Source organism: Gavia stellata, chromosome 16 (assembly GCF_030936135.1).
Source record: "Gavia stellata isolate bGavSte3 chromosome 16, bGavSte3.hap2, whole genome shotgun sequence".
Lineage (NCBI taxonomy): Eukaryota > Metazoa > Chordata > Aves > Gaviiformes > Gaviidae > Gavia > Gavia stellata.
The window spans coordinates 5,158,417-5,184,382 of record NC_082609.1 but is presented as its reverse complement, the minus strand read 5'-3'; the positions used below and the strand labels follow the sequence as shown (position 1 = coordinate 5,184,382).

Here is a 25,966-nt window from a genome sequence, read left to right as displayed (position 1 = left end):
AAATAAATATTAACTATTTAAATTAAAGAAATGACAGCTTATAACTTTTGATGGTTAGTGTCTTTGACAGCTTTATAACTTTGGAATGAGGGATTGCTAAGAGTAAATGAGGAACAGGCAGATCCGTAGTGAGTGAGCAGGAAGCAGAGGCTGTCCGTGCAATCTTAGTGCAACTCTTGGAGCACACGAGTTCAGACAGAAGCTGAGGACCAGCTACGGAGCTGGTTATGATGCTACAAATTCACAGAACGCTCTTTCCTTAAACACTTTGAAAGGCAGATGGGCTCTGTGCCCTGCCTGTAGGGCTTGGTCCATGCTAGCTGCAGGTTCTCAGCATCTCTTAAGATCAAGGCCATGTTCCTTAACCAAATAAAGTGTCAGTGAGCTGATCTATGCTCTGGTGGGAGTTTTGCCTTCAGTGTGGGCTGGACTAAGCCTGTTGGACTCAGTCTCAGAGAATGTAAGGAAGAGAAAATCCCGCCAGTGGGTTTCCTTCTGGATTAAACCCCTGGTGCTGGGCAGCCAGAAGTCACTATCCAAAGAGACTTTCTCCTTACTGGAACAAATATGGACTAGAAAATGAGGCACCTACTTTTCCTTCTTCATGAAAGAAAAATAACTGTTTCTGATATGATCCAGGTAACAATTTATGACACAAATTCTCTAACGTGAGAAGGGCTTTTAAGCCTTGTATTGGTTTGCTGAGCCCCTTCTGCGATTCTTCTTTCACAAGGGTACATTTCATAAGCTGTGCAAGTGAGGATTAAGACATGAAATGTTTTTGAAGCAAAACTCATTGCCCCTGTGGATAGAACAAAAATCCCCCAAACCAACTGAACAAAAGCTGCATTCCGAACAGTCCTTGCTGGAAAAAAAAGCTGTCTTCCAAATTAAATAGACCATACAAAATTAAACTCAGTAGAGAGGGAATATTTGTGCCAGGTACTCTCAGATACAATTGCAGAGATATGATGTGACTTGCAATATTGTGCAAAACATGAGTCCTCATTATGATGGGCACTACCATATATAACCAATTTCATCATCCTTATCATCATCTTCATCTTCATCATCTTCATTAGCTGCTCTTACATGAATCTTCAGTTTCCCTTCTTTGTCTTTTTTTGCTGCTTCAGGTTCCTCATCCAAATCATCCAACAATACAACAGATCCACCGCTGCCAAAATCCCCTGAGGTTTCTTGCTCTTCTTCTGAAACAGGTGAGCAGGAAAGGTCATTCCCTCACATGACACCAAATCCCTCGTTCATCACTACCCTTGTCATTCAAGCCAGTGTCATTTGCAATGTTACTTTTAAAATTCATTGGTTCAGCTATTCATGAAACAAGCTCTAAATTTCAATTTTCATCCTGAACTGGGATAAACAGATACCAATTTACTCTGAAAAACTTACTTGCATAAAAAACTATGCATCGCACTCCTCCCAGAGACTCGACTGGAGAGTCTCAGTCCACATGCATGCAGGCCAGAAAATCATTACTCGTTTGTAAAGACTTTCATCCCATCACAACTCTAAACCAGGCTAAAAATATTCCACAAATTGGTTTTATTTAAGTGCATAAACCACACTCTGCAAATGTAGCTACTGAGCCTAACATCTGTGATGTGATTCTGGGCATCTCGGACCTTCCAGGTCTCTCCCTTTTCTGTTTCTTCCTGAAGAAGAAAGCAAGCTGCATCCACAGCCATCACCGAAGCACTCTGAAGGAACACGGCTGAAATCTCACTTCCCTAGGTATAACAGCTAATTGGTGATTTCACATACCTACATAATACTGTCCTGTCAGCAATTTTACTTGGCTTGGTTGTTAATTCACAAAATTTTACACATTTAGGGCTTCCTTTGACAGGAAAGACATTATCCATGAAGTCCCAGTAAATGTGTGTTCCAGAGTATACAGAACAATATATTCAATAACCACGCATAACAATCCCATAGCCTTGATTTTAATATCAATTACTACATTTTCCAGGCTGGTAGCAAAAATATCTTCCTATCATTGGTGGTTATTGCCTGTTAACTTCTGCTGTACCCTCCCCAGTCCAAAGGACCACTACGTATATAAGGGCCCCATTGGTAGTCTGAATAGGAAAACACAGGAGCGCTTTGAACACTGGTAGTCATGTTTCCCTGTCATCACTTTTGTTATCACACTCCATCGTACAGCAATGGCAGGGCTTACAACAGTGTTAATTCCTTTGTTGTCTGAGGAAAGCACGTCATTACTCACCACAACTAACTGTCCCTTGCTTTCTTGAGCCGGCTATCTCATTCCCGTACTTATCAACACACCAGCACTGCCCTGTGCTGCCGTGGCACTGAGTGGCTTTGTAATAACCTTCTTCATTGCAGCGTGGGATGAAAGCACCTGAATAAAATATAAGGTATAATCAGCAATGCGAGCCTCTATAGGAGCAAGCAGGTATATAGACTATTATGAACTTGTCAATTATTTACAGGAAGATCTTTACAATCTTGGGAAGAAAATACATGTGATTATCTGGTGCCTAAAAGGGAGCAGAAATTATATATCATTAACTATTTTCAGTCACCCTGGTCACTGCAGAGTGCATAAATGTTTGTGCATATATAGCACATGGAGGGTGATGGCATACGGTACTAGAGATAGGTTCAGTCTGTTCCTGAATGATTAATATTCCCACAGAGCCCCTTTCAGATTTAACTCCTGGTTTTAAACTTTTCTTCCCAACTGGATTATTACCCCAAGTTCATTAATTCTGCATTTCCCTTCCATTTGCACTCCTTCAGTGTTTATCATGTAAGTCTTTTCACAACACTGTAATTATCCCTGGAAGGTATCTGCCATCTGCTTGCTATTCATACTAATCTCAAGCACAACTTCCGACTTACGGAGAGTTCCCATGCATAAAAGGAGAAGTAATGCATAAGCTTTGCAGAGAGGGACAGCAGGATTTGAAGTCAGTAAGTCTTTGGATTTGAAGCCCAAGATTTGTCTCACAATAAAACCAATGTAGTTCAGCCTTGTAGAGCGTGGTTCATTCAGGTTTCTGCAGAATGGGAAGCTCTCGGGAGAAACCCCTTTTATTGTTCCCACCATTTTCAGCAGATAGAGCAAATGTACCTCAATATGAAAAGTCCTCTTGTCCTTTGAGATGAGTTAGCTTTAGTCCCAGGGGAGGTCAGTACAGTCATTTTCCCTTCTTTGCCAATTGCTTCAATTCGAAACATGGCAGAAACCCACCTTTGCCCCCAGATTTCTTGTCTCAAATGATTTTTGAGAAAGTGTTTTTCTCCTTTGTCAAAGATACCAGTGATTTACTGGTCACTCAGTAAGTTTTTTAACTAGTTCCATGTGTATAGCATCTCTTCACACAGTTCATGTGTCAAAGGGGCTATTTCCACTACGTTTCTCACAGAAAAAACGAATGAGAAGGCGCTGCCCAAATGTCATGAAATTTCCTCTATAAAAGACACAAAAGTGGAAGTCAGTCCCTCTCGTACACACACACACACACATCTATAGAAAGTGAACCACTGACTTTCCAAACTCATCGCACTGCAGATCTTGTCTAATGTTTGAGTGCTGCTAATGTAGGTCTGGAAGATGGGAACGGAAACCTTTGAAAATCTGCAGAAATCTTCGCATATCGGATCAGTTTTGGAGACCACTTCACATCTATTAGTGAGAGTATTTTAAATAACTTCAAAGCATGACCTTACAGCAGGTTTGCTTACAGGTACCATCATTACATTCATGTACAAATGTAAGCATACTGATGACTACCAAAGACTAATTTTCACTATTTATAAAAAAAAAAATGGTTCTAACAACCATGTATAGGTATTTGCCTTTGCAGGTTTTTGTAAGTTAATGCTCACTGTTCAATCCTTTATTTCAATATTGACTGAGAAAGTTTTTTTTCGTATTTATGCTCATGTCCTCTCTCTGTTAAGCACTCTAGGTGTCTACCAGACTATACACAACCTTGGGAAAAATGCTCAGGTGCTGATTTTGAGCTGGTGTAAGTCAGCATAGCTGTACCCTTGTCACCAGAGCTCCCCTGTTATATCAGATGAGCATCTGGCTCCAGGGAAGAATCAAGGGGGGAACCTCAGCGGCATCACGGGCTGAGCAGAGAATGGCCTCTGCATTTTGAACTGTCTCATGCTTTCGCTTTTCCTTGGGCAATGCAACCTTTCCCTTCTTTGAAACAGGCCTTTTTGCTTAGTTTCACTGTGTTTCTTGTGAGGTATTAAAATGTTCCACACTGCCTGTAAAAGCCATAGATTTAAAAATAAATTATGGCCCAGGCTCACTGCCAACATAACTGTGTGTGGAAAGGATTCACACTTTGGATCACAGTGAAGAGTAGAAGGTACTTTTCCTTCTGCATGGGAAATTTGTGCCAATTTGTATGTAACGCTGGAGCTTTAAATATTTAGCTACGCATACTAATGCCACAGTATTTGCCAACCATCGGAGGGAAGATTACAGCATGTCGTCTCCAATGTGTCAGGTGCAGGTGATAATCTGGTGAGGACAGAGAGTCACTGGGAGCAAGTGTTGCACAGCATGATGATTCGTCCTGTAAATCCTACACAAATCAGCCCCTGTGTTCATTAGACATAAGCTCTGGCTACAAGCGCTGCTATGCTGGAGCGTGGCATCCAGACAGCCCATTTAGTGGGAACGTTTCACCCCATAATTTGGTTTGGCGTCAGAGAACGTCCACAGGGTTTGGAAGGAGAAAGGAGTTTTCCTCTCCAGAGGTTCTTGCACAGACGGTGCTTCCCCACAAGTGTGGAGAGGACCGCTGGTGCACCAGCTTTACTATTAAGCACCACAAAATGTTAGTTACTCCCCGCTGAACTGCCTCAGGCGAGTGAATCCTGCTTCCCCCATCTCTCTTTGTCCCACGGAGTATTTAATTATTCCACGCAAACTTGAACAGCACTGTTGCATCTATATCCTCTTTATGGATCCAGACCTGTATGTCTTCTTTTTTTGGCATCATTTCCTTATCTATATAATACTTCCCTTCCTCAGAGGACATGGGGAGAATAATTATATGCTAAAGACAGTGAAGCACACAGGTAAAAGCCTGACAGAATTAAGTGCTAGCCGGCACACAGCTCCCGGTATTAGCTATTATGTTTGCTGAATTCACAGGGCTGATGATACAGAAGAAAATAGTGACGGGAGCAGAAATTTATTACCTTAGTGATGTGGGAGAAGCATTATCAGGCTGCACAGTTGTACGCTCTAAAAGTACACTCTCTGCAGTTAATTGTACTCTAGATAAATCTGGTAGGAAAAGATGAATAGTGCTGTTTACTTTTTAATTCAGTCCCCTGGGATGATAGACTCTATTTGAAGGCCTCCAAATTCAACATATCTAATGGCAATGGCTTTGAAGTACTTCGTTGCAACTGTCATGTGTTTTGAAAAATATATAGAGAACAAAGTATCAAAAGTCATCATTTTTTATCAATGGATACAAGTTAACAGAAATCTTCTTCATGTGTACTGTCCAGACTGTAAATGCTGTGCTCTATATGTCAGGGACAGAGAAGGAAAGAGAATAATTAAAGGCTAGTTTCTCTGAAAACATTCATCTCTCTCTTCAATCTTTGTTGTTGCTACAAGCGTGTTTTTTGTCACATGTATGTTTTGGTTTCCATTTGCATGTTTTTTCAGTCAGTGAAGAGAAAAGACAGTGTTTTCCGCTGTATAAATAGCTACGAGATGAGATTAAAATCTCACAGACAGGTGCCATTATGCAGGCAGACTTTCACGGTAGGTGAAGCAAAGAGTTCTTCTCTATATTATAATCTTCTAGCTTGTGGAACAACCTATGCCTGACACTTCTTGATTTGTTGAGCTTAGCCACTTTCATCCTTCATTTTTTTTTTAATACAGTTGACTAGAAGTTATATGTGGTAAGGGACCATTTTTACTGCTTTTACTTTGTCATTTTACTTCTGCTATTGTGATGCGATCCCAGTGACATGTGCTACAGCTGCCTGCATGTTGCACTACCTGCAATATAGCCATCATTTTTCCCCGCACACTGGAACAAACCACTTATGTTTCAACCTATATGACATTTATTGCATATAGCAAATAACAGCAAAGCAGAAAATAAATATGGGATAGCCAAAGCTATCTATTAGGAACCGGGCTGCTTCTTGTTTTAGGTGGCTTTGAAAATCATGACACCCGTGAGACAGAGAACACCATGACTTCCCCGGCCGCAACATGCATTCGAACACAAATGCCAAATATTTACTGAATGAGGCACACATACAACTGAGCGATCAATCCTCCCTTTGCTCCCACAGCTATGAACAGCAGGAACTGTAACTCCAAAACATCTTAATCTTTATGTGAACTTGCTAGGAAGGGATGATGGAACTAAACCATAGTCCCTGTGGCATTTGGGAATGTTTTTTCCTATTTTAAACCAAAGAATCTGGGTTGGGATTGTTTCTAAGGTACCTGAACGTTGAGTCCAAACAGCAGTGGTGTCTGGGAATGGCAGGGTTTGGCAAGGACGAGCTTTGCAGAAGCTCTGTTTGCAGGGTCTGCTAATGAGGATCTAGAAACACCAGACTAAAATCTGAGAGCAATCTGAGCAGCAGACTGCAATCTGAGAAGTGTTTCAGCAGAGCTGACATGCGTGCCCTGCGCTGCAGCCAGCGACGCTGTAAGAACCTGCCGCGGGTTCCCGACGGTGGGCCTGACAACCCGGCTCTGAGGTAAGCCAGACTCTCCAAGGGTGGAATGCAGGGCTTTCTGTAAACAGAGACACTATCTGTACTGGTACGCCTCACGTGATTTGGACCTACGTACATGTACGCACTAGGACAGAAGTCTCAATCAGATACCCCCACGTAAAGGCTAGGCTACATAACACTGATTTTAGGGTATGGCACTAGTTACCTTAAACTTACTCAGTTCAACAAACTGATTTTTTAGCAATTAAGTAGGAAAATGCCATATGGGGATTTGTTTCACCTAATTTTAGATATTCATCAGAGCAGTGTAAATTATGAATCAGTTCAGGCTCCCAACAGTCAACAGAGAGAGGGGCAGGCATTATCACATCTTACAGCATGGAGCATCCTGCAGGGCTGCCTGAACTGAGATCATACGGATTCCTGTCTTCATATACATGGAATACACTGAAATATTTTTAAGGGTGCTCAGTCAAAAACGAACCCCAAGGAGTACATGCGTTGCACCGTAACTGGAAGAAGACATGAACCCATTGGCTATGCACTGTGGCACCTTCAGTCACCCTTCAAAAACAGGAGGCTTGAGTATCAAGCAACCTCTGTGCTTATTCTGACCTACGAGGCGATGAAGGCAGTATTAAGCTCTGGGCAGACAAGGCTTTGCATTTCTGGAGAGCTGTAAATTAGTTCTGAACCCGTTGCCGCGCTGACACCTGTTCTGTATGTTGCTATCTCATTATTTGTTTAATTTCATAATGTCAGGCCTACACTCCGTGGTGCATATTCCTGACTCAAAACATTAGTCTCTAATTGAAAAACCATTACTGCATATAAAGTTACAATAATCACAGAAGCTTTAATTAGTTGAGTAAATGAATAGCAAGTAATCGAACTTACCCAACAGACTCTTCCCTCTACTTAGCTTTTGAATTCTATTCATTTCATTCTGGCAAGGAAGACCTAAAATATAATGTACGAGAATCAGTTTCCAGATGGTACGGGACAGACTCCGTAATGACTGGCTTCACTACTGACATGAAATGTAGACTACTGTACACCTGGGAATGAAAGAAGCCCATATGCTGGTACTGTACTGCAAAACAAATTTATGTCATTAGCTCCACTAATTAAAAAAAAAAAATTGCAACACACTGTAGTTGAGAACAGTGTTTGGGGGCCATTTTCATTGTTGAACCGTTTTTCCTCTCTTTTCACCAAACTGACATAATGCCAGCTCTCTAGTTTATGATTTGCTAATTGACTAATTTCTGCATTAATAAAAGAGTACGTTCTTGAGCTTTCTATCAGCAATCGAGCTTATTTCTGGCCTGGTGCACTGGCACTTACTACTTCTTTGTTTGTTTTAATGATCAAGGGATATTCATACGGCTCATCTGTGACATTAAACATTGTTACACAATGCCCTTTCACACCAATGCCGGAGAAAAGACCTTTTAACGCAGCTCACTGCCAATTACCAAACTATCCCTGTAAGCGGATCAATCAAACCTGAAACCCAGGGAAACGCAAACAACTTCTCTTTGTACTGCAAATTGCACAACTCACCGCCCGGCTTCTGGAAGCAGTAGCACCACTCATTGTTCGACAGCTTTCCGTCTTTGAAGGAGTCGCAAGAGTTGAAGAGAGGCTTGACGCATGGCTCATACTTATCCAGATAAATGGCACTGATCTCCGAGGGATCCAGCAGCAGGTCATAGTTCATATCAAGTTTGTTGAACATCCAGCCTAAGGAATCCTTACAGATTGGTAGTATGCTGGTGTCAAATCCTGTAAGAAGATAGGCAAATATCCCCAAGTGAACCCCAGCACGCTCACTGCACGGGAATCATTGCTTAGCTGAAGCCTTTATAATTTTTTTGGCTGGACTCTGAACCTTACCCTCGCTTGCCCAAAGCAGAACAAAATTCTAAGACTGAACTGATTGTGTAAAGCTTAAAACCCAAGCATGGGTACAGACTAGAGCACTACTCACCCTCTGTAGGAGCTGCGGGGTGGGGAGGGCTGAGATTCATAGCTGATTACTGTAATTCAAAGTTATTTCTATTAAAAAAATTCTCACTTTTTTTCCTTCTGTCCACAGTCCAAGTGGGTTGGCCTCGTTCCAAGAAACTGAAATGTGATGAGAAAAGGCTGCATCCACTGTATTTTTAAACTAGACTGAGTCTGAATGCAATTTAATTCCTGTTTCCCAGACCCATTTCTAGTTCCCTGATCAAATTCTTTCCTAGTGTGCTCTCACCTTCCACCTCTCATCCCAGCTTTTCACTCTGCAAAGCCCTGCCTCCTGTGGTGGACAACAAAATGCTTTGATCTGGATTGTGAGCTGGGGGAGGCAAAAGGACAGAAGGGATGAAGTGTCTCTTTTGCTTGCACCGCTCTCAAGAATGGCACCGCTTCAGCTGGGAGCTCCAGAGAGCTGCACATGCTCTTGTATGCCATACGAGCACTATTCGTTCTTGTGGCCTCCAGGATTGTGCAGCAATACAGGATTGTGCAGCAATACAGGATTCTGCTCTTCCAGTGCTTTGGAAACCATCATCATCGCTCATTTTAACAGCCCAAATCCTTAAAAGACTGCAGCAGCAGCGGTATCACAGAAAGACCAAGCCATGCATATAGATGCCCACAATGTACATGATATGTATGTTCCAGTATTCTGCAGTCTCCAGAGAAGCAGTGGCGTTGCCTTCTTTCACAAACAAGACAGGGCATTATAAATCCATGCTGTCACTGTATTTTCAATGCTTGGTACAAACATGGACTAATTTCCAAGTTATCTATGAAGCAAGAAAGTACATTTGTAACGTAGAGCTAATAAAGCTGATAATAAGGGTACTGTTTTCAACAAGGACTCAGATCTATGCATACATTGGCTGGGGACTTACAGGCACAGAAGGTATCTGAACCACGTACCCTGGGCACCTCGCGCTCACGCTGCTTCTGCGTGCGATAACCTGCCTGTGCACTATTCATCCTGCTCTGGGCTACGTGGAGAAGCCTGATGGGCTTCTTCCTTTTGCTGCATCTTTCATTGAAAGAGGTCAAGCTTAGCCTTATTTGCTCTAAGTGTCAAGTCCCATTTCAGGATGCTGCTTTGTTAAAGTGAAACCTAAGATGTTGCCAGAATCAGGCTGACAGTTTGTCCAAGCTCTGCAGCCTGCCTGCTATTTTAAGTATCAATCCAAAGGAGGGCAGTGCGTTACGCTGGAAGCTGTGCTTTTTGTATGCAACTGCAGCTGAAGGTTGTCAGTGACACGGAGGAACTATCAGAAGGGTTAACTAATGGGAAGGTTTATGTCATTCATAATACATGTTTCTCTAAGAAAGGAAGAAGGTAACACCATTTCCTCAGGGCTACAGGCAGCTCGGGCAGGAAAGAGAGAGATCAAGCTGAACATTTCATCACATTTTTGTGCTGTTATCTCCTCTAACATTATCTAATCGAATTTGAGCACACTGAAAAGAAAAAGGCCATGTGAATAGATGTAGGGAGGAAGCCTGCTTGCCTTGCTGAAGCAATTAGGACTATTGACTTCAATTATTTTATTCACCCAAAGAAGGCAAGCAGGATTTGGTCACTGTGCAATCTCTTGTAGAGTGAAAGGATTTAAAAATCCTTGACTTTGCCTTTACAAAGCACTGAGGAGCAGGACACGCAGTCCTGCCTTGTGCAGGTGTCTGCTGTCCCTGATCGCCCTCCGTGGGGCAGGTTAAAAGTAATCAAACAGGCAGGGGTGGATCATTCAGTTGCGCGGTGGAGCAGGGATCAGTATGTGCTTCAGCTATGCCAGTTTAACAGTTTCTAGGGGAAAACCAGCCAGGTTCCGCTGGCTGCTCTTTTCCTGCACAGACGCCCTCTCTGGTGATGGTCTTTACACTCTGTTGTGGCACTTACTGCTGCTACGGTGAATACCTACAAGGTCTGTTGTACAACCAGTTGAGTACGGTACGTGTTGCTCAGCCCTGTGGGTCTCTAAAGGTCTCTTCCTAACTGGCAAGGATCAACGCAGGGAGGAGATCCTGGCATGAACGTGCCCCTGACAGTGTCTGTGGATTATTTCTGAGTCTTGTTTTTCTCCCTGCCGGGAAGTCTTTATCTGTGTGTACAACACGCATTCAGGGACACAACAGCAGCGTGCCCTCAGCACTGAGCTGTCTGAGCAGATCACAAGATAGTGACTGATGCGAATACAAAGCTGCTCTGTGACATACCATCAGGGCTTGGATGCAAGATACAATCATGAAAGGTCACTTACGAAGACAGTTAATTACATTAGTTGAAGAGTTTTTGATTATAATTTCTTATAAAAAAGGGAGCTTTCTCTGTTGTGACTGGAGTTCCAGATTAGGTTTATTAAGAGGCTGTATTATTAAGCAGTGATGGATTATTAGACAGTGTGGTCTGGAAGTCTTTAAATAGTACAGTGGTAGGTGTGACAGAAAGCCCTTAGCTAGATGGTTATTATCAGTGAAAAGGTTAATTCTTCAATTGTCCCTCAATATGTGGTTGAAGGTGAACAGTAGTATCTACCTCCACTTCATAATGCCTCCTGGTAAAAGCTGCTGCCCATAAATTACCTTTTACACCATTGCATCTGCAGTCCCAAACCAGCAATCCTGGGTGCTCTCGATATCCACCAACGGGAATGAAAGCAAAGTGTGCCCTGAGTGTGCAACGCAGGCTCTGACTTACTGTGTAACCAGGGCAGCTGATGGAAAAAGGTTCTCGAAGCTCACTTACCTTCACGGGGAGGTCACTGTCCTCCCATCAACTTGGTGAGGCCAAGTGATGTTGAATGAATTAACTCCTTTTTGGAGTCTTTTGATATACTTGCTTATAAATATGACGCAATATGCTGGATGAAATAAACCACATACTGTAATTCTGTAACGAATTAAATGCTTGGTTAATAGGCTGGACTTCTAGCACAACAGACCCAGAATAACAGTAACCTCAGAGAGAACTTTTCTGCATCTTTCTGCGCATCAGCTCAGCGCTGCAGGGCCTATGGTGAGAAGCAAGAGAACGGTGCAGGCTCCACATCACTCCTGCTCCTGGCTCCTTGGCGGAGGCTGCCAACACAGATGCCAATTAATGTCAGTTGTGGTGGTGGTTGCTCTCATTTGGACACCTGCTTACAAGGACCTGGATCGAGACCATCATGTTTCTCATTCCGACTGACAGCTGGTCAGCATCCTAACAACTTTCATTCACTACAGATCTGGAAGGAAATCAAACCGGTGACCTGCATGTAGAAGTCTCATATCCCATTAATACGTAAAAAGCTCCACCTCCTCTGCATTAAAAGCAATTAAATTTAAAAAAGTCTTTAAGTGAAAATCCTAACTAAAAATAAACACATCTTCTGGCACATAAAATGATTTTCTCCCTTCAAGAGTTGACTTACATGAGCCAGTTTTATTTTATTAAAGTATACTACAATTAAATTAACAGGGGAATAATTAACCTAATTTCCCCATCACCTAAAATAAAGGAAGGAGGAGAAGAAATGTTCCCCAGAAAAAATCCTTTATATTGCATAGATCTCTACTAAAAGAAAAACAACTCCCACTCCAACCAAAGAGACTATCTAGACACAATATGGGAATGTTATGAACTATCAACAGGCTCAGGAGCAATTTGAATCTGATATTACTACCTAATTAGTTTTATTATTTCCTTATGTCAAAGCATGTCCCTGAGTTACTTATATTATTTATTGAGGAGATTTCAATTGTACAAAGGCTGCAGAAGACAAAGTTCCTGGGCTATGGTGCTTTGCTGGGATCTGGCAGATAGCTCATTGAATGAAGGTTTGAGGTTTCAAACACAATGACTTGCCCTCATCCTTTTCCTTTCAAGAGAGTTAAAAAAAAAAAAAAAAAGTGTACTTTTTTCCTTCACTTAGGGGTGAACTTAATACACTCCAAAGGCTTACTTACACTCACAGCAACATCTTGAAAATTTAATGTAGCATAGAGGAATCTCTGCTGGAACACCTTTTTTAGACAGCTGATGTGTCCGAGGCATCGTAGTCATCGCATCCCACCATCTGTTCCTTTTACTGCCACAGGGGCATACCCAGAATGGATTACTTTGAGGATGTGCATGCCTTTTAAGACTATACAGGCACAACCAAAGCAGTTCAGTTAAATGAAGTGATCAGCCTGGTGAGGAGGGCAACACATGCAGAGCAGTAAAAAAAGGGCAATGTGTACATCAGAGCGTATTTCCAGAGCTGCGTCTGTCCTGTTTGCCAGGATTCACACAAATGTGGTTCTTTTCAGCTTGGGTATGTGAACTTTGCTTTGAGTTTTGAGCCCTGTTTAAGATTTCTTTCATTTTTACAAATGTTTGAAGTTGAAGTTAGAGGAAGCCAAATACTGCCATCCTTACTCTGTGTGTATTCTCAGTGCTTCCAGAAAGAACCGGAGCTGCAGAATTTGGCACATGCAGATTAATTCATGAATACTATTGCAAACTCTTGAAAAGAAAACCAAGCCCAAGTTTTGTGGCATTCAGAAACAATTTAGCCATCTTAACTCATAAAGTTTCTTTCTTTCTTTCTTTCTTTTTTAACTGACATATAAGAAAATAAGAAAATGTGCCAAACTAAGTCAACAGTCTAAAAATGAACATTGTCGAGATCAAGTGTTTAAGATCATCAAGGCAGCCTTTCATATAAAAGCTGCCAGGAATCGAACTAAACTAAAAAGAGATAACAGCTCCTCTGTGAATCAGAGCAAACACTGCAGAATTACCAGGAATGTTTTTCTCACTGAAATTGCTTCAGCAAAAAAAAAAAAAAGACCAAACACTTTTAGGAATTAATTTGGTCTTTGGCCTTTGGCAAGTTCCTCATGAGCAGCTCACAGGTCGTCTGCATGAAAAACATCCTTTTGACCATCTGATAAAATGAGATTTCATGTGGTTCTGGGCCTAAAGGACTTCAGAAAAAGTTTTTAGTCTCTGGTGGTTTCTGTCTTGGGGTCTGAAATGAATTCACATCTTGAAGCCATGATTAGCTGTACATTCAGTTGCCTCTTTGCACTGTGGTTCGGCTTCCTCTGCATGATAATACCCTTTTTTGGAGTACTGTTTAAGAAATAAGTAGGACATATGGTTTTAAAGATACTGTCTTTGTTGTAAATACTATGGAAAGTAAGGGAGATATGAAAAAGATCATTTACACGGAACATGGCTCGTTTCACCACATAGCTTTAAGATACAACTACTCGGCATTAATGAGGTTTGACTACAGATCTGAGCAATATAGCCTGTGGTCTATTCTGTCTCTTTAGGAAGAGGCAATCTATTGCTACACAAGCTCAGAAGTAGCACAAAAGAAGAGTGGCTGTGGAGACATGGACCAACAGTAAGTGCCCATCCAGATGTGCTGGGTCTGCCCTACTGCACCTTTAGCCTCTCTGGTCTTACACGACTGGGAAACCAGGCACTGGGGTCAAAAGAGCCCTAAAAGGGAGCAGTTGACTGAACCCTTTAAATTCTGTGTGTGCTGACTTTGGCTTTAGACAGCTTGTACCAGAGAATCAGAGCAGTGCAGTGAAGGTGAGTCACACACCTAGATAAAACTTGTGCATCCTACTTTGCAACCCCAGGGCCCACGTGTATTGGGACATGCTATTTAAAAGGATTAATGAGCCCTTACAGAAAATAAATTCGCAACTGCTCTCTGATGAACATGACCTCTTTTGATGCTGTTATCTGAATCTTTCCCCTCCCTGGTGGGTAAATGACATCAAAATCAGTCATGCTGGCTTAACCCCCAGAGAGTAAATGTCCTCTAAACTGTTCATTTTCTTCTATTCTTAAAAATAAAAAAAGCATCAGAGGAAGCAAAGATGGTGTTATTAAATACCTGGGACACAACAGATTCCAGCTTTCCACACCATTTAATTATTCCAGCTCCATGGCTGCGATGTGGACGTTTTTATTATTCTTTCCCTTATATAAGGTATTAGCAGGAAATTGCAAAATAAAATCAAAGTGAGTCTTTTCCAACATCGGCATAATTTTCCCTATGCTTGTATGCCATGTTTTTGGCTCATGCCACTGCCATTGGGTCGGAAAACGCTTGGCCATAAACTGGGGGGTAAGCATACACCACAGTCCATCCCCAAGAAGTGATCTGGATGCAGCCACACTGATTTGGAGGGTCATGGAGTTTAACTGTACAGACACAAACTATGTCACGCTAGTTAACCTCAGGCCTTGAGAAAAGTCCCTGAGCAGTTTTATATACTAGTATAGAGGTGACCTCCGTGGCCTCCAGACACAGTTATTTGCCTGATTAACTTGTAAAGGTCTCTCTATCTCCCGCTGTCAGTTTTTAGAGCAGTTTGGGCCAGAGTACAGAACGACTGCAGCTCCTTTAGAAAAGGGTGCAGCTATTTATTTGCAGGATCAGGTCTCCTGCGTACCTGCTTACTCGCTGGCACCTGCTTGACACGACATTGTAGCACTATCAGCTGTGCTCAGCTGAACGCTCTCTCAAGCTGGGAAGCTGCCTACAACACTCAGTGTTCAATGGGAAAGGTGTTTTCTTACTGCCTTGTGCCGTCTCCGAGCTTGTTGGTTTGATGACACGATTTGCGTCCTCGTGAAGAGCACCGAACCAGTCTTTTAGTCGCGAAGCGAGATTCCTCAGTTCTTTGTCTGTGCAAGCTAGAAAAAGCACAAAGCACCAGACTGAGACAAGAGCACCAGCAAAAAACCTTTCTCCAGATAGTCTATTAGCGAAATATTGTTTATGGTTGTAAAGTCCTTCTCATTAAGAGCTCTGAAGTAAAAGAGAACATTAGGGAAAAGGATGCAAGTTAAAAAGAAAATGTAAGTAAGTCATTCAAGTTAAAAAGAAAATGTAAGTAAGTCATTATGAATTATAAGTTGTACTCAAGTGCTTCCTCAGTAGCTAACATGATTTGTGATAGAAGAAGTGACACGCAGAGCTACCCGCAGGTTCTCGGTTCGAGCTACGTGACTATTTAACTTAAATGTTTTCACCTTTTAGGATTGCAGAGAAAAGTATCAGTCAAACAGATGGGGAGGAGGGACATACTTGCCTAGACATACCACTCGAACAAGATGCTAGGAATAATTTATGACCACATTTGGCTTAGTATAAGGCTATTATCACAGTAATAGGAAATATATATACTTATTTATATACATAAAAAAGAAAATTGTTATGTTGCTCTAGTTCTACTGCAAATGAGACTTTGCCACCTCTAAAGGTTGTCAATTCCATTTTGTTAGCTAGGTGAAACATTTCTTTTCTTATAAATTTTTACCGAGAAATAGCTAATTTTTCCAGAAATTTTTGCCAAGAGATTAATGTCCAGCTGAAGCAAATATTTGTAAGGAAGAAAGCTGCATGAGTCACCCATTTCTGCCAGAAAAAATATTCTTGTTTCTGTATCATGTTTAGTGCTTAAAATTCACACGCTCAGACAATTTTATTATTCCTGCTGTGCACTCATTCTACATTTTAAATGACATTTCTTCGAATACAGAGCAAGATGCTATGCCACAGAGGCAGACATCCTTCACAGGGCAAGCCACAATATGTCTTCTCCAATTTGCTGCACATTACAATATTCCTCCTTCCACCTTATTGAAGAACAATTGAGTCCCACAGCTTATCTTCCAAAGTTAAACTCACCGCTCCGATGACTGCAATGAACTTGCTGATATCTCATGGCTGTGGTGAGTATTTGTTTGTTCTCACAGGTTTTTTGGGGTCAGAAATTACTCTGAAGTTAGAAATAGGGCATTATAGCTTTTTCTAAGTGGAAAGTTTTTTAGCATATTTGGGGGGGGGGAGGGAAGAAAGATTTTCCCATTTTTCTGTAAAGCTGAAAGAGTTTGATTGATTTTCCTATTAAAGATAAAAATATGAAGATCACTATCCCACTAAGGCTAAGTCCAGGTAAGGAAAAATGAGGTCTTAAAGAAAAAAAATGGAAGACAATGCAATATTAACTGTAAAATGGCTCACATTACTGAAAAAGCTTATCACTTTATTTTCTTACATTAACATTATATTTTACTCATTATAAACTATTTTATCTTTGCAAGTTAAGGCAAAAGTCATAGAGTGATAGGATTTTTGAGCCCCCATGCCATCTTTTCTATAAGGCACATCTCATGCTGCTGTTGTTCCTTGGCTGTTACTCACAAAGTCTTTTATCAGAGAAAAATCACAACACAAGCAATAGCAGAACAAATTCTATCATCCTGCCTGTAACAAGCCCCCATCAGGAGATGTTGCCTGAAAGGCTGAAGGGTAGAAGAAAACTAATTTTATAGGTAATAAATATTCAGGAATGAACTAGCTCTAGACAGGCATGAATGATTTCTTATTTTGTGAATTTAGATCCATAAAGATAAAGACATTTCTATCATGCACTAATTTCAACAGGAGCTGGGCACCTAAGTACATGTTAGAAGTGATGGAGACGCTTCTTTTACATGGGATGGGAGATGCTGTTCCTGCATCCCCTGTTGAATTGTCAACAGCTGATTTTCATCAGACATAATTTTTGCCAATATATTATTAGGCAACTACAGCAACATGAGAGACCACAGTAGCCTTCTTTCCAATAACCTGTCTTCACAAATGTTTTCCGAGAAGGAATGTACCGATAATCGTATCATCTTTCAGAATTAAAAGTAGGCAGTGTCTTTTCTTTCCTTCTGCCAAGTAGCCGTGTTGTCCTTTGAAAGTCAATTTTGCAAAGGAGAAAAGAGAAATACCGTGCATGACAAGTAAGTGTTATTTAGCCAATACCTCATACATGACAGGTTATCCATATGTTCAGAGTATTTCACAAATGAATCTCCAGTCAAACCTGCACACATAAACACAGCTTTGACTACTGATTATATCAAGGGGGTGAAAAAAAGAGGATTCAGTTGTCCAAGAAATGAGTAGTTTTATTGTGCAAACCTGATACTTACTAAATATTTATTGTGGCACACAACATCTTTAGGAAGCCAAGGCTGGAACTCTGGACTACAAACAGCCATTCCTGTGCTTTCCTGACACCCTCATCATGCCTTCTGTATAGGTATGCTGTGCTTCACAGACTTTAAGTCAACAAGTCACAGGGAAAAAAAAATGGTATTAAAGAAAATACCCTCCAGGGTTGTTTTCCTTATTCAGATCTGTGTACTTCCAAATACAAAGATGGCTCTAGACACCACGGAAACCTAAGGTAAGTCAAATGCTCTGAGGGATACTCCATTTGCTCTCAAACCCGCAATGCCATCCTGCCAGTGCAGAGTGCCGGGCAGGAGCTTGGAGCACGATCGCCTCCTCTCCCGGGCCTCAGCACTCTGCAGAATGGCCTTCCCAGTGAAAAGCTAACGCCTCTAAAATAAATTTTGCAAAGTGGTCATTTGGTTTAAACTGCATCAACTGAGGTAATTGGAATCTGTCCTTTTAAATTGCAATAGAAAACAGGATTGAATGCACAGTGTAGGTGGAAGAGAAGTAGATTAATTAATGGTAAATCAGACTTGCAACAATTTCTCTGTATAGTCCAGCCAATCAAACATGTCAGGATCTGTAAAATGCCATTCATAACAAAGTCGTGATAATTTTTTTTTGCTTGGCTGTAATGCTAACGGTGTCGGGAACCAGCTTTTATCACGTACGTGTACATTCCTACTTACATCAATTCTCTGCCATTACCCAAGTGCTGCAATTCATGACCTACATCAGCTCGGTTATACCCTACGGCTGCTCAGACACAGGAGCCCTGTATCGCCCTGTCATCCCCTAACAATAGTTCTCTTGATTTTGATGGAGCAAGAATAGGCTTTCAAGCTCTTCTATGCCGTCGCTTCCTCGAAGACTGCCTCATTCACTCACTCTCAGGTCAGTCTTTAAAACTGCAGCCCGGATGATGCTTTCTCTTGTTTTCACCGACAGGTCTGCAAAATGCCACAAACCCTGCAGATTTCCTTTGGAATTTGGTCTGAGGCACGACTTGACAGTAAGCCCGAAACTGGAGTTTTCTGCATACTGGAGAATTTTTTTTGTGAATAACTGAGATATTCCTTAAGTATGTTGCTTAAGGATGATTCAACAGTGGCTATTTTGTTGAGGTTCTCTCTTAGGACTGCAGTCTTTCTTCACAAGCATAACTGCTGTTTCATGAGTCAAACAGGAACCAACCGTGCTGTTAATATGTAGTGAATAATAAATTTCTTCATGAGATTTCAAAAATTTAATGCAAGGTTCAGTTAATTTTCTATTCAAGTATTTCATGCCCTAAATCTTACTTTCTCCTGCACATTAAAATAGAGGCAGTATTATTTTACATTTTTTTGTATTAAATTTCATTTTAATGCTACCATGCACGGTTAAAAAGATTCCACCTCTCTACCCAATGGAACTGCATTCTATTTTATTTGTTTTATTTGAACATTTTCAGAAGTCTCTAATAATTCTGAATTTGTTTGGTTTGGGACACATTATTTCAGACACTTCAAAGTGGACTGACATTCAGAGGGCATGAGTTTAACACAAAGTCAGGCCCAGCCTCCAGCTGGGTATCGAGGAACCAGAGCACTTAATGATTTATTTCTGGTGGTAGAGGCCATTAGATACGTACCAAACAACTGGGAAGCATAGCTCTGAGGAGCCCCAGATCCAAGATCCTCATATATAAATTTGCATTAGCATAAGTTATAAAGCATTTTTAAGAACCCTCTTCATGAAAAATACAGTGCAAATGTACCTCTTTACTATTAATAGTAATTCCAAGTAACATTTCTCAGATGAGAAGAATAAGGCTGTAGGAGGATTAGATGTGATAATAGGTCTCTTGCTGTTTGAAGATCTATATGGAGAAAATACGTAGGTTGCAAACAATATGGATATTGACATGACTTGAAGCACTAATTAAAAATCTGGGATGAAGAGGAACACCAAGGGAGAAACCTCCCCATAGCCCCTCTCTAGCAACTGAAATCTGTCCAGTCAACTGACAACAACCATTTAAAACTCTACTGCTGTGAAAAAGATGCAAGTGCAAACACGTGCAAACAAGCTTTTTCACTTCTGTGTGTATTTTCTTCAAGATAAGAGAATCTGGCTTCAATTCATTCCCTATGCCTTTTAAAAAGGGAAAACCCACAAGACTTTATCCTTGTTATTTTATCGATGTCACTGAAAGTTCTGCCTTAGCAACCCTCTGATACCGGGTCCCCACATAACGCTAATTCCCGGATCCTTCGCTGCTGACATGCTTCAACGACATCCGTTGCGCAGCCCACGACTTCCCTGCATGCGGCAGGTTGGTATTGCTGCTGTTACAAACAGGGATGGTGAGGCAGGTTGGTTAACATCCAGCTCGTCAACTTGCTCACAGCGGGCAGTGCCCTGCATCTGATGTGGCAGTGGGACCACGAGCAGTGGCAGAATCAGTCGCTTCCCTGAGCTGCGGCAATGCGAACGCAGGAGGAGGATGTATTTGCTGCTGGATCCAACTGACATCCTCAGATCTGAATCTGCAGACGTTACGAATCATCCTGCGGAAATGATTTAATAGCAAGCACTGAAAGTGCAGATTTATTCCCAAGGGTGAAGCAATTGGTCCAACGGTTATTTATTCCTAACAAACTGAAAGCACTGTTGCTAAATACCTATTTTCACCAAGCAGAAAACATTAATCTGACCTAATGGAAAGCCATTAGCATGCTGTAAAGGCTCAGTTTTTTATAGGTGTGCTTCCATTATGGTCTTTTTCAGCTCTGCGTATACTAATCTATATACATTGGTGGTGAAAATTAACAGTATAATATTTAATTACACTCTTTCAGGGAGGGATTTTTAAAAGTGCTCAGTGCCAGAAATCAACATTAAAACTGAACTTACCTGTAGAAGCACAAGATTAAATCAATATTGAATGTTCTCTCACATCCCATTTTTACTCCAGCCTAGCAAAACAATACTGTAAAATCTCCAGCCACTAACAAAACAACCCTTATAACTCATACTGCAGTTAACTCTAAACAAAACGTAGTACTAAGAAAGTACATTACTGCTTTAATGTCTTGCTTGCTGCTATAATGTTCTGGTTCTATGTGACAAGCAAGGAGTCCACACTGTTCAGAAAAAAGCGACGGTGATACATTGCACTGTATTTCCCAATAAGCAAGCTATGTGACCAGACTCACAGAACGCGTGTAACCTGGTTTTTGTATCGTTTGACTTCTCTGCCATCAGTCATCTTTCTGGCGTGTACCTGTTGCCTGATCATTACTATTGTTATTATTACAATCATCATTCTTACTAACAGTACTACATTTTTACCGATTACATGTGGAGAGAGTGCTTTTTTGGGTTCTATTACTGTTATACAATACTAAATAGTCTCTTAGCTAGAGATTGAGGAGCAAATTCCCTATTCCCTGAATGCCAAGAATGTGAACATTCCCTGAGAGCTGGGCTAGTTTCAACTGTTTCTGTACTGCAGAGGAAAGGAAACTGCAAATGCAGAGAAATTAAAAAAAGAAATAAAACAAAAGCTTTAAAAATGCGTATTTAGCGACTGAGGTTAGTGTCCTTTCCAACTGCCATGACAGAATTCAGCTTAGAAACATGTCACTGATTTTGAGTCACCTGCCTAAAAGATGCAAATGTCCTCCCGTGGAGCAGAACCAACGTGTTGTGAGCGAGGTGACCAGCCACATAATGTGACTAAAAAATGGAAAACATTGCAAGAGAGCCCATCCCAATCCACAGTCTGCAATTTCAGACTTGGAGTTCCCTGAGCAGCAAGAGGGAGTGGATGCGTTAATGGAAACTCGTCTTGTTCGCTGCTTGGCTCACAAGCAGAAAATCAGCTGTATTTGTAAGACGTATTAGTCGTAACGAGCAGTTCAGTCATTTGTCCTGTGAGCCTGGGGGACAAGTCCGTTTAGTTTTGATTAAAATGTGATACAGCAGAAACCTATATGACATTGCCCAATAGTGATATTATATTCCTCCACTTAGAGGAATATAATAGTGATATTATATTACTCCACTTAGAAATAGGACAGGCACAGTTTCAACATTTCAGAAGGAAAATAAAAAAAGTCTCATTTCTGTATTTTTGAAGACTAACATGACAACCGGGTGCAAAGTTATATGGTAAAACACATATTTAAAAACTGTAATAACACTGTTTAAAAAGGTTTGACATAAATGTATCACAGCATGGAAGCTGACATGAAATAATGCTCATCTTTTGTACTAAGTACTGATTTTTGTATTATTCTTTCTAGAAAAACAAAATGTGGCAATTTTAACCATGCTTTCCCTGACAAACATCACTACGTTTTCTCTCTTGTAGGTAAGTCAACAACTTATTTCACCCTGCTATAATTGTGTCCATATGTGTGTGGATTATCACAAAAGGCTTTACAACTACAGTAAAAAAATTGTATCAGCTTTCAGGCTTCAGGGAGCGGGTCTGCTCCCAGTCATGCAAAATACAAAGCGTGTTCTAAAAACTGCTACTGCAGGAGCTGATTTGAAAGTAAACATCAAGATAAATTCCGTGCTGCGCTAACCTCCACTTCAAATGCAACTACACACACATGCATATAAACATACACGTGTATATGTGACTTGCAGATGCCTCCAAGTGTTTTACATGTGGTATTTTGGTGATGCAATTGTGGCGATAATTACCTTCACAAATATTTCACCATTCTTGGTTGGAAGGGGCAATGCTCTAATTCATTCTTTTTGTTGAGGCCTCAGGCAACTTCTTATAACAATAAAAAATGAAGTATTATGCCAATAATTTTATGAAGTAGAAAGGAATGCATTGTTTACTATTACTATAAGGAAAGGTATTGCATTCCAAACATGCCTTGCTAGTTCGATAAATGAACGTCTTCCATTTAAAATCCCTCCTACAGTCACCAACATTTCATGATGAAGTTCTGTGTGGGTGTATTTGTTGTACCACACTTTTGGCATTCACTGGCTACTCTTCCACAGGGTTGACACCTATGCTGATAACCACCTCTGATCCTTCTGTCACTTGTTTTGCTTGTCTTATAAATACAGCAGCAGATGCCAAGATCCTGCAGTTCAGACTTTGAGACGATTACAGGAGCAGCTGAGTTATTCGGAAGACGAAATAGGCTTTGATCTGAAGATTTCTTAAAATGGTACATTTAAAACACAAAGCTCAGCTAGAACTGTATAAACAAAGATTGAGAGCTATAAAGCTCGCTCTCGAGAGCTGTAGGCAAAGCGTACATCTGCTTTCGTAGTACTTAACGCTAGTTCTTTTTGTGCTTGCATTAATTGTGAAAACCCCAGAAAGTTCATCTTTGCTAGGTGCTTAAGAAGCCTGGAGGCTTATTTTAAATACATCCAAACTGCAATGATGCTGGGAGTCTGTCAGAACTGGGTAGGAAGGCTTGGGGGAGTAACGTCCCTCGCGACATTTTGGCTGTGTCGGGTACTAATTAAAACGTTATCTCCTGCATTGTTCTTAGCCTCCCAAAATTCATTTGCCAGCTCACCCTAATGTTCTCATTCAGATTCTGTTATGTCACCTGAAAGGAGGAATAGACAGAGTTGTATCAACTGAAAACTGAAACAGAGCAAATAAAAATGTCTAACTGAATGGACTTTTCCAGAAGTTCATGCTGTGCTCTGGATGAAAAAAAGTCTTAGTAGAGCTGTCATCTCCCCTCTTACCTCCCGTTCTTCCTTCCTCTCAGTTTTTTCCAGAGTCTACGCTGAACAGATGTCCTTGACTTGGCAGACTTGGGTACGCACCCAGCGTCTTCTGCACCGAGTCTCAGAGAAGGCACTCCAGTTAGCTTTGGCCGTGGCTTATCAAGCGCTGGCCAGTCTTGGCAAGAGGGCTGAGTTCTTAGAAAAACTGAACATGGGTTTGATTTTAGAGTAGTGTTTAAAGCAGACCCACAGCTCACAGTCCATGGGAGGTTTTCACAGATACCTGACTTTGCTGCTAATGGTTTAGCAGATAGTGTACTCTTAGGCATCTGAAATAATAAATAAGCAAAGCTGGAAGAATAATTAAGAGTAGAAACAAAACTTGCTTTTTAGATAAAGAGGATCGGCTACCATAGTGTGTACATTTGAGTTTGAGATGGAATTGTTTCCTACAGACCTTCCAAAGCCACAGCTGAAAGCGTTAAGACAACCTGCTAAACTTTTCCACATCCAGGAGGTTGTTTTGCTCCACTTTCTAGAGCTGAACAGAGAGAAATTTTAGATTCTGATCTTCAGTAAAAACGTTCTGAATTACAATAGTTGGAAATAACTTGAGCTGCTGATGATAAGGGCAGCTGCTAGCTTCCATAATGAAAATGGCCTTGAGCTTGAAAGAGCAAAACTCAGGTAGTAAAATCAGTAATTTTACAGTATTTGAGAAGAAATGGGCAGATCTATTTCCGTTCAATCAGAGCAGGAAAGCAACAGCCAAGAACATAAATTAAAAGATTATATATATAGAAAAAGTAAAAACATAAGATGATTTCACAGAATGCCTATGTCAGGGCGTAAGCACATGCAACGCTTCTCAAAAAATAAGTTGAAAATGTGGCTATATATGAAATGAAATGTAAGAGACTTCTAATTTTTACAGTTCCTTGTGCGATCACAGATGGATCTAAATTGAAATAGGAAAAAACCAAACTGATGGCAGCAGATCATTTTTGTACAAAGTCATAGTAAACAGGGATATTCATTATTATTTGGTACCATTCTTTTCAAATGCATGAATTTTTGAGTGGTTCATAGGATAAAACTGCTTCTTTTACACAGTTCTGTTCTTCTGACACTACTCCATCTCTCTAACTCTGTTCAAATTTAAAATTAGGAGCTCCAGATGGTTATTGGGGTTTTTTGTTTTAATGAGAAAAGGTACTATTTTTATGGCTAGCAAGACCTAAATGCCAGTGTGTGCTGGACTGGTAGATGCCTGTTCTGGAGGTAAAGTTTGGGCTATCCACCATTACGGTAATGATCACTGCTGGTACAAAGAAACTGAGTGCAGAACATCATTGTACAGAAATGCAAAAGCAGCACTCTTACTATGCAGCCTGTGTGTATCTATCACAGGGCATTTCCAGAGGGCCAGTGAGCACAGTGACTGATCTGCTTTCCCATAGGAAAAAACCTACCCCACATCCTTCTCAGAGTCCCTGCTGTGATTTAGGAGACTGCCTAAAAGCTGCAAGAGGGACCCAGGAATTAATTAGGAAGACTCATTTTTGCCAGGAACTGGTCCTCTATCATACAAAAAAAAAAAGGGGCGGGGGGGGGGGGGGGGGGGTGTTGGAGCAATTGAGTAGATTAACTTCATTTTTTCCGGAGTCCACCGTCTTTATTCGCTTCCTCAGGGACCCTTGCACAGTGATAGGTAAATCCAATTTGCCCATGCTTGAGCAGGATGGAGAGAGAGATACTCGTGAGTCAGCATATGCTAGCAGAAACTATTTTTCCCCCTCATTAACTTTTTTGCACATCAGCTGATTTTTATTTTATACCATGTATATCCCTGTACTTATTTTCTATGTTCCCTACTGAATGTTATCACACCTGATTCCACCAAGGCTTCATTAATGTAAAATGTTGTCATGTGGTGAATTATTCTTAACTGAGAAAACACAACCTTAGAAGAGAAAATGAGGGAGGAGTTGTTGGACAGCATGGGGTGGGCTAGGAGATGTCCCACAGGAATTCCTCCAGCAAATTGTTGGGAAAACTGATTGAAATTCAGTAAGAATGTGCAAATGAGACAACATAGCTCCCCAGTGGATTGCGAAGATCCCCTGGAAGGGAATCAGCACTATCTCTGCACTACTGCACCTTGCAAAGTCAAGACATGCATAAATACCACCAGGAAATACAGCGTAGTAACGCAGCGTTCGGGGCAATACGAAACAATCAAGTGAAGGAGTAATTTTAGTAAGGAAATACAACGTACTTGGAGGATCAAATTTGAATGGATTTAAGATCTGAATAGGGTTTTATTGGAACCAGTTTCACACCAGTGCAGTGCCATTAACTTGACAGGAGCGAACGGCAATCGGCACATTAGCAACCACGCTTGTCTGGGTTGGTTCACTGACGTCCAAATGCATCATATTAACGAAGGCATTTACAAATATACTTCTCACTGCAGATGACTTTGA

At 41.0% G+C, this 25,966-nt stretch overlaps 1 protein-coding gene across 1 annotated transcript in view; it reads right to left on the bottom strand.

The window, feature by feature from the left end:
- Positions 1 to 1,020: 1,020 nt before the first annotated feature.
- Positions 1,021 to 25,966, bottom strand: part of SPOCK1 (SPARC (osteonectin), cwcv and kazal like domains proteoglycan 1) — a 324,832-nt gene continuing 299,886 nt past the window's right edge. Inside the window, exons 8-12 of the mRNA XM_059825381.1 lie at positions 15,332 to 15,448; positions 8,308 to 8,529; positions 7,639 to 7,701; positions 2,252 to 2,389; positions 1,021 to 1,211 (exon numbers count right to left, since the gene is read on the bottom strand). Of these exons, the coding sequence (XP_059681364.1) occupies positions 1,021 to 1,211; positions 2,252 to 2,389; positions 7,639 to 7,701; positions 8,308 to 8,529; positions 15,332 to 15,448 (731 nt within the window). The remainder of the gene's footprint in view (positions 1,212 to 2,251; positions 2,390 to 7,638; positions 7,702 to 8,307; positions 8,530 to 15,331; positions 15,449 to 25,966) is intronic.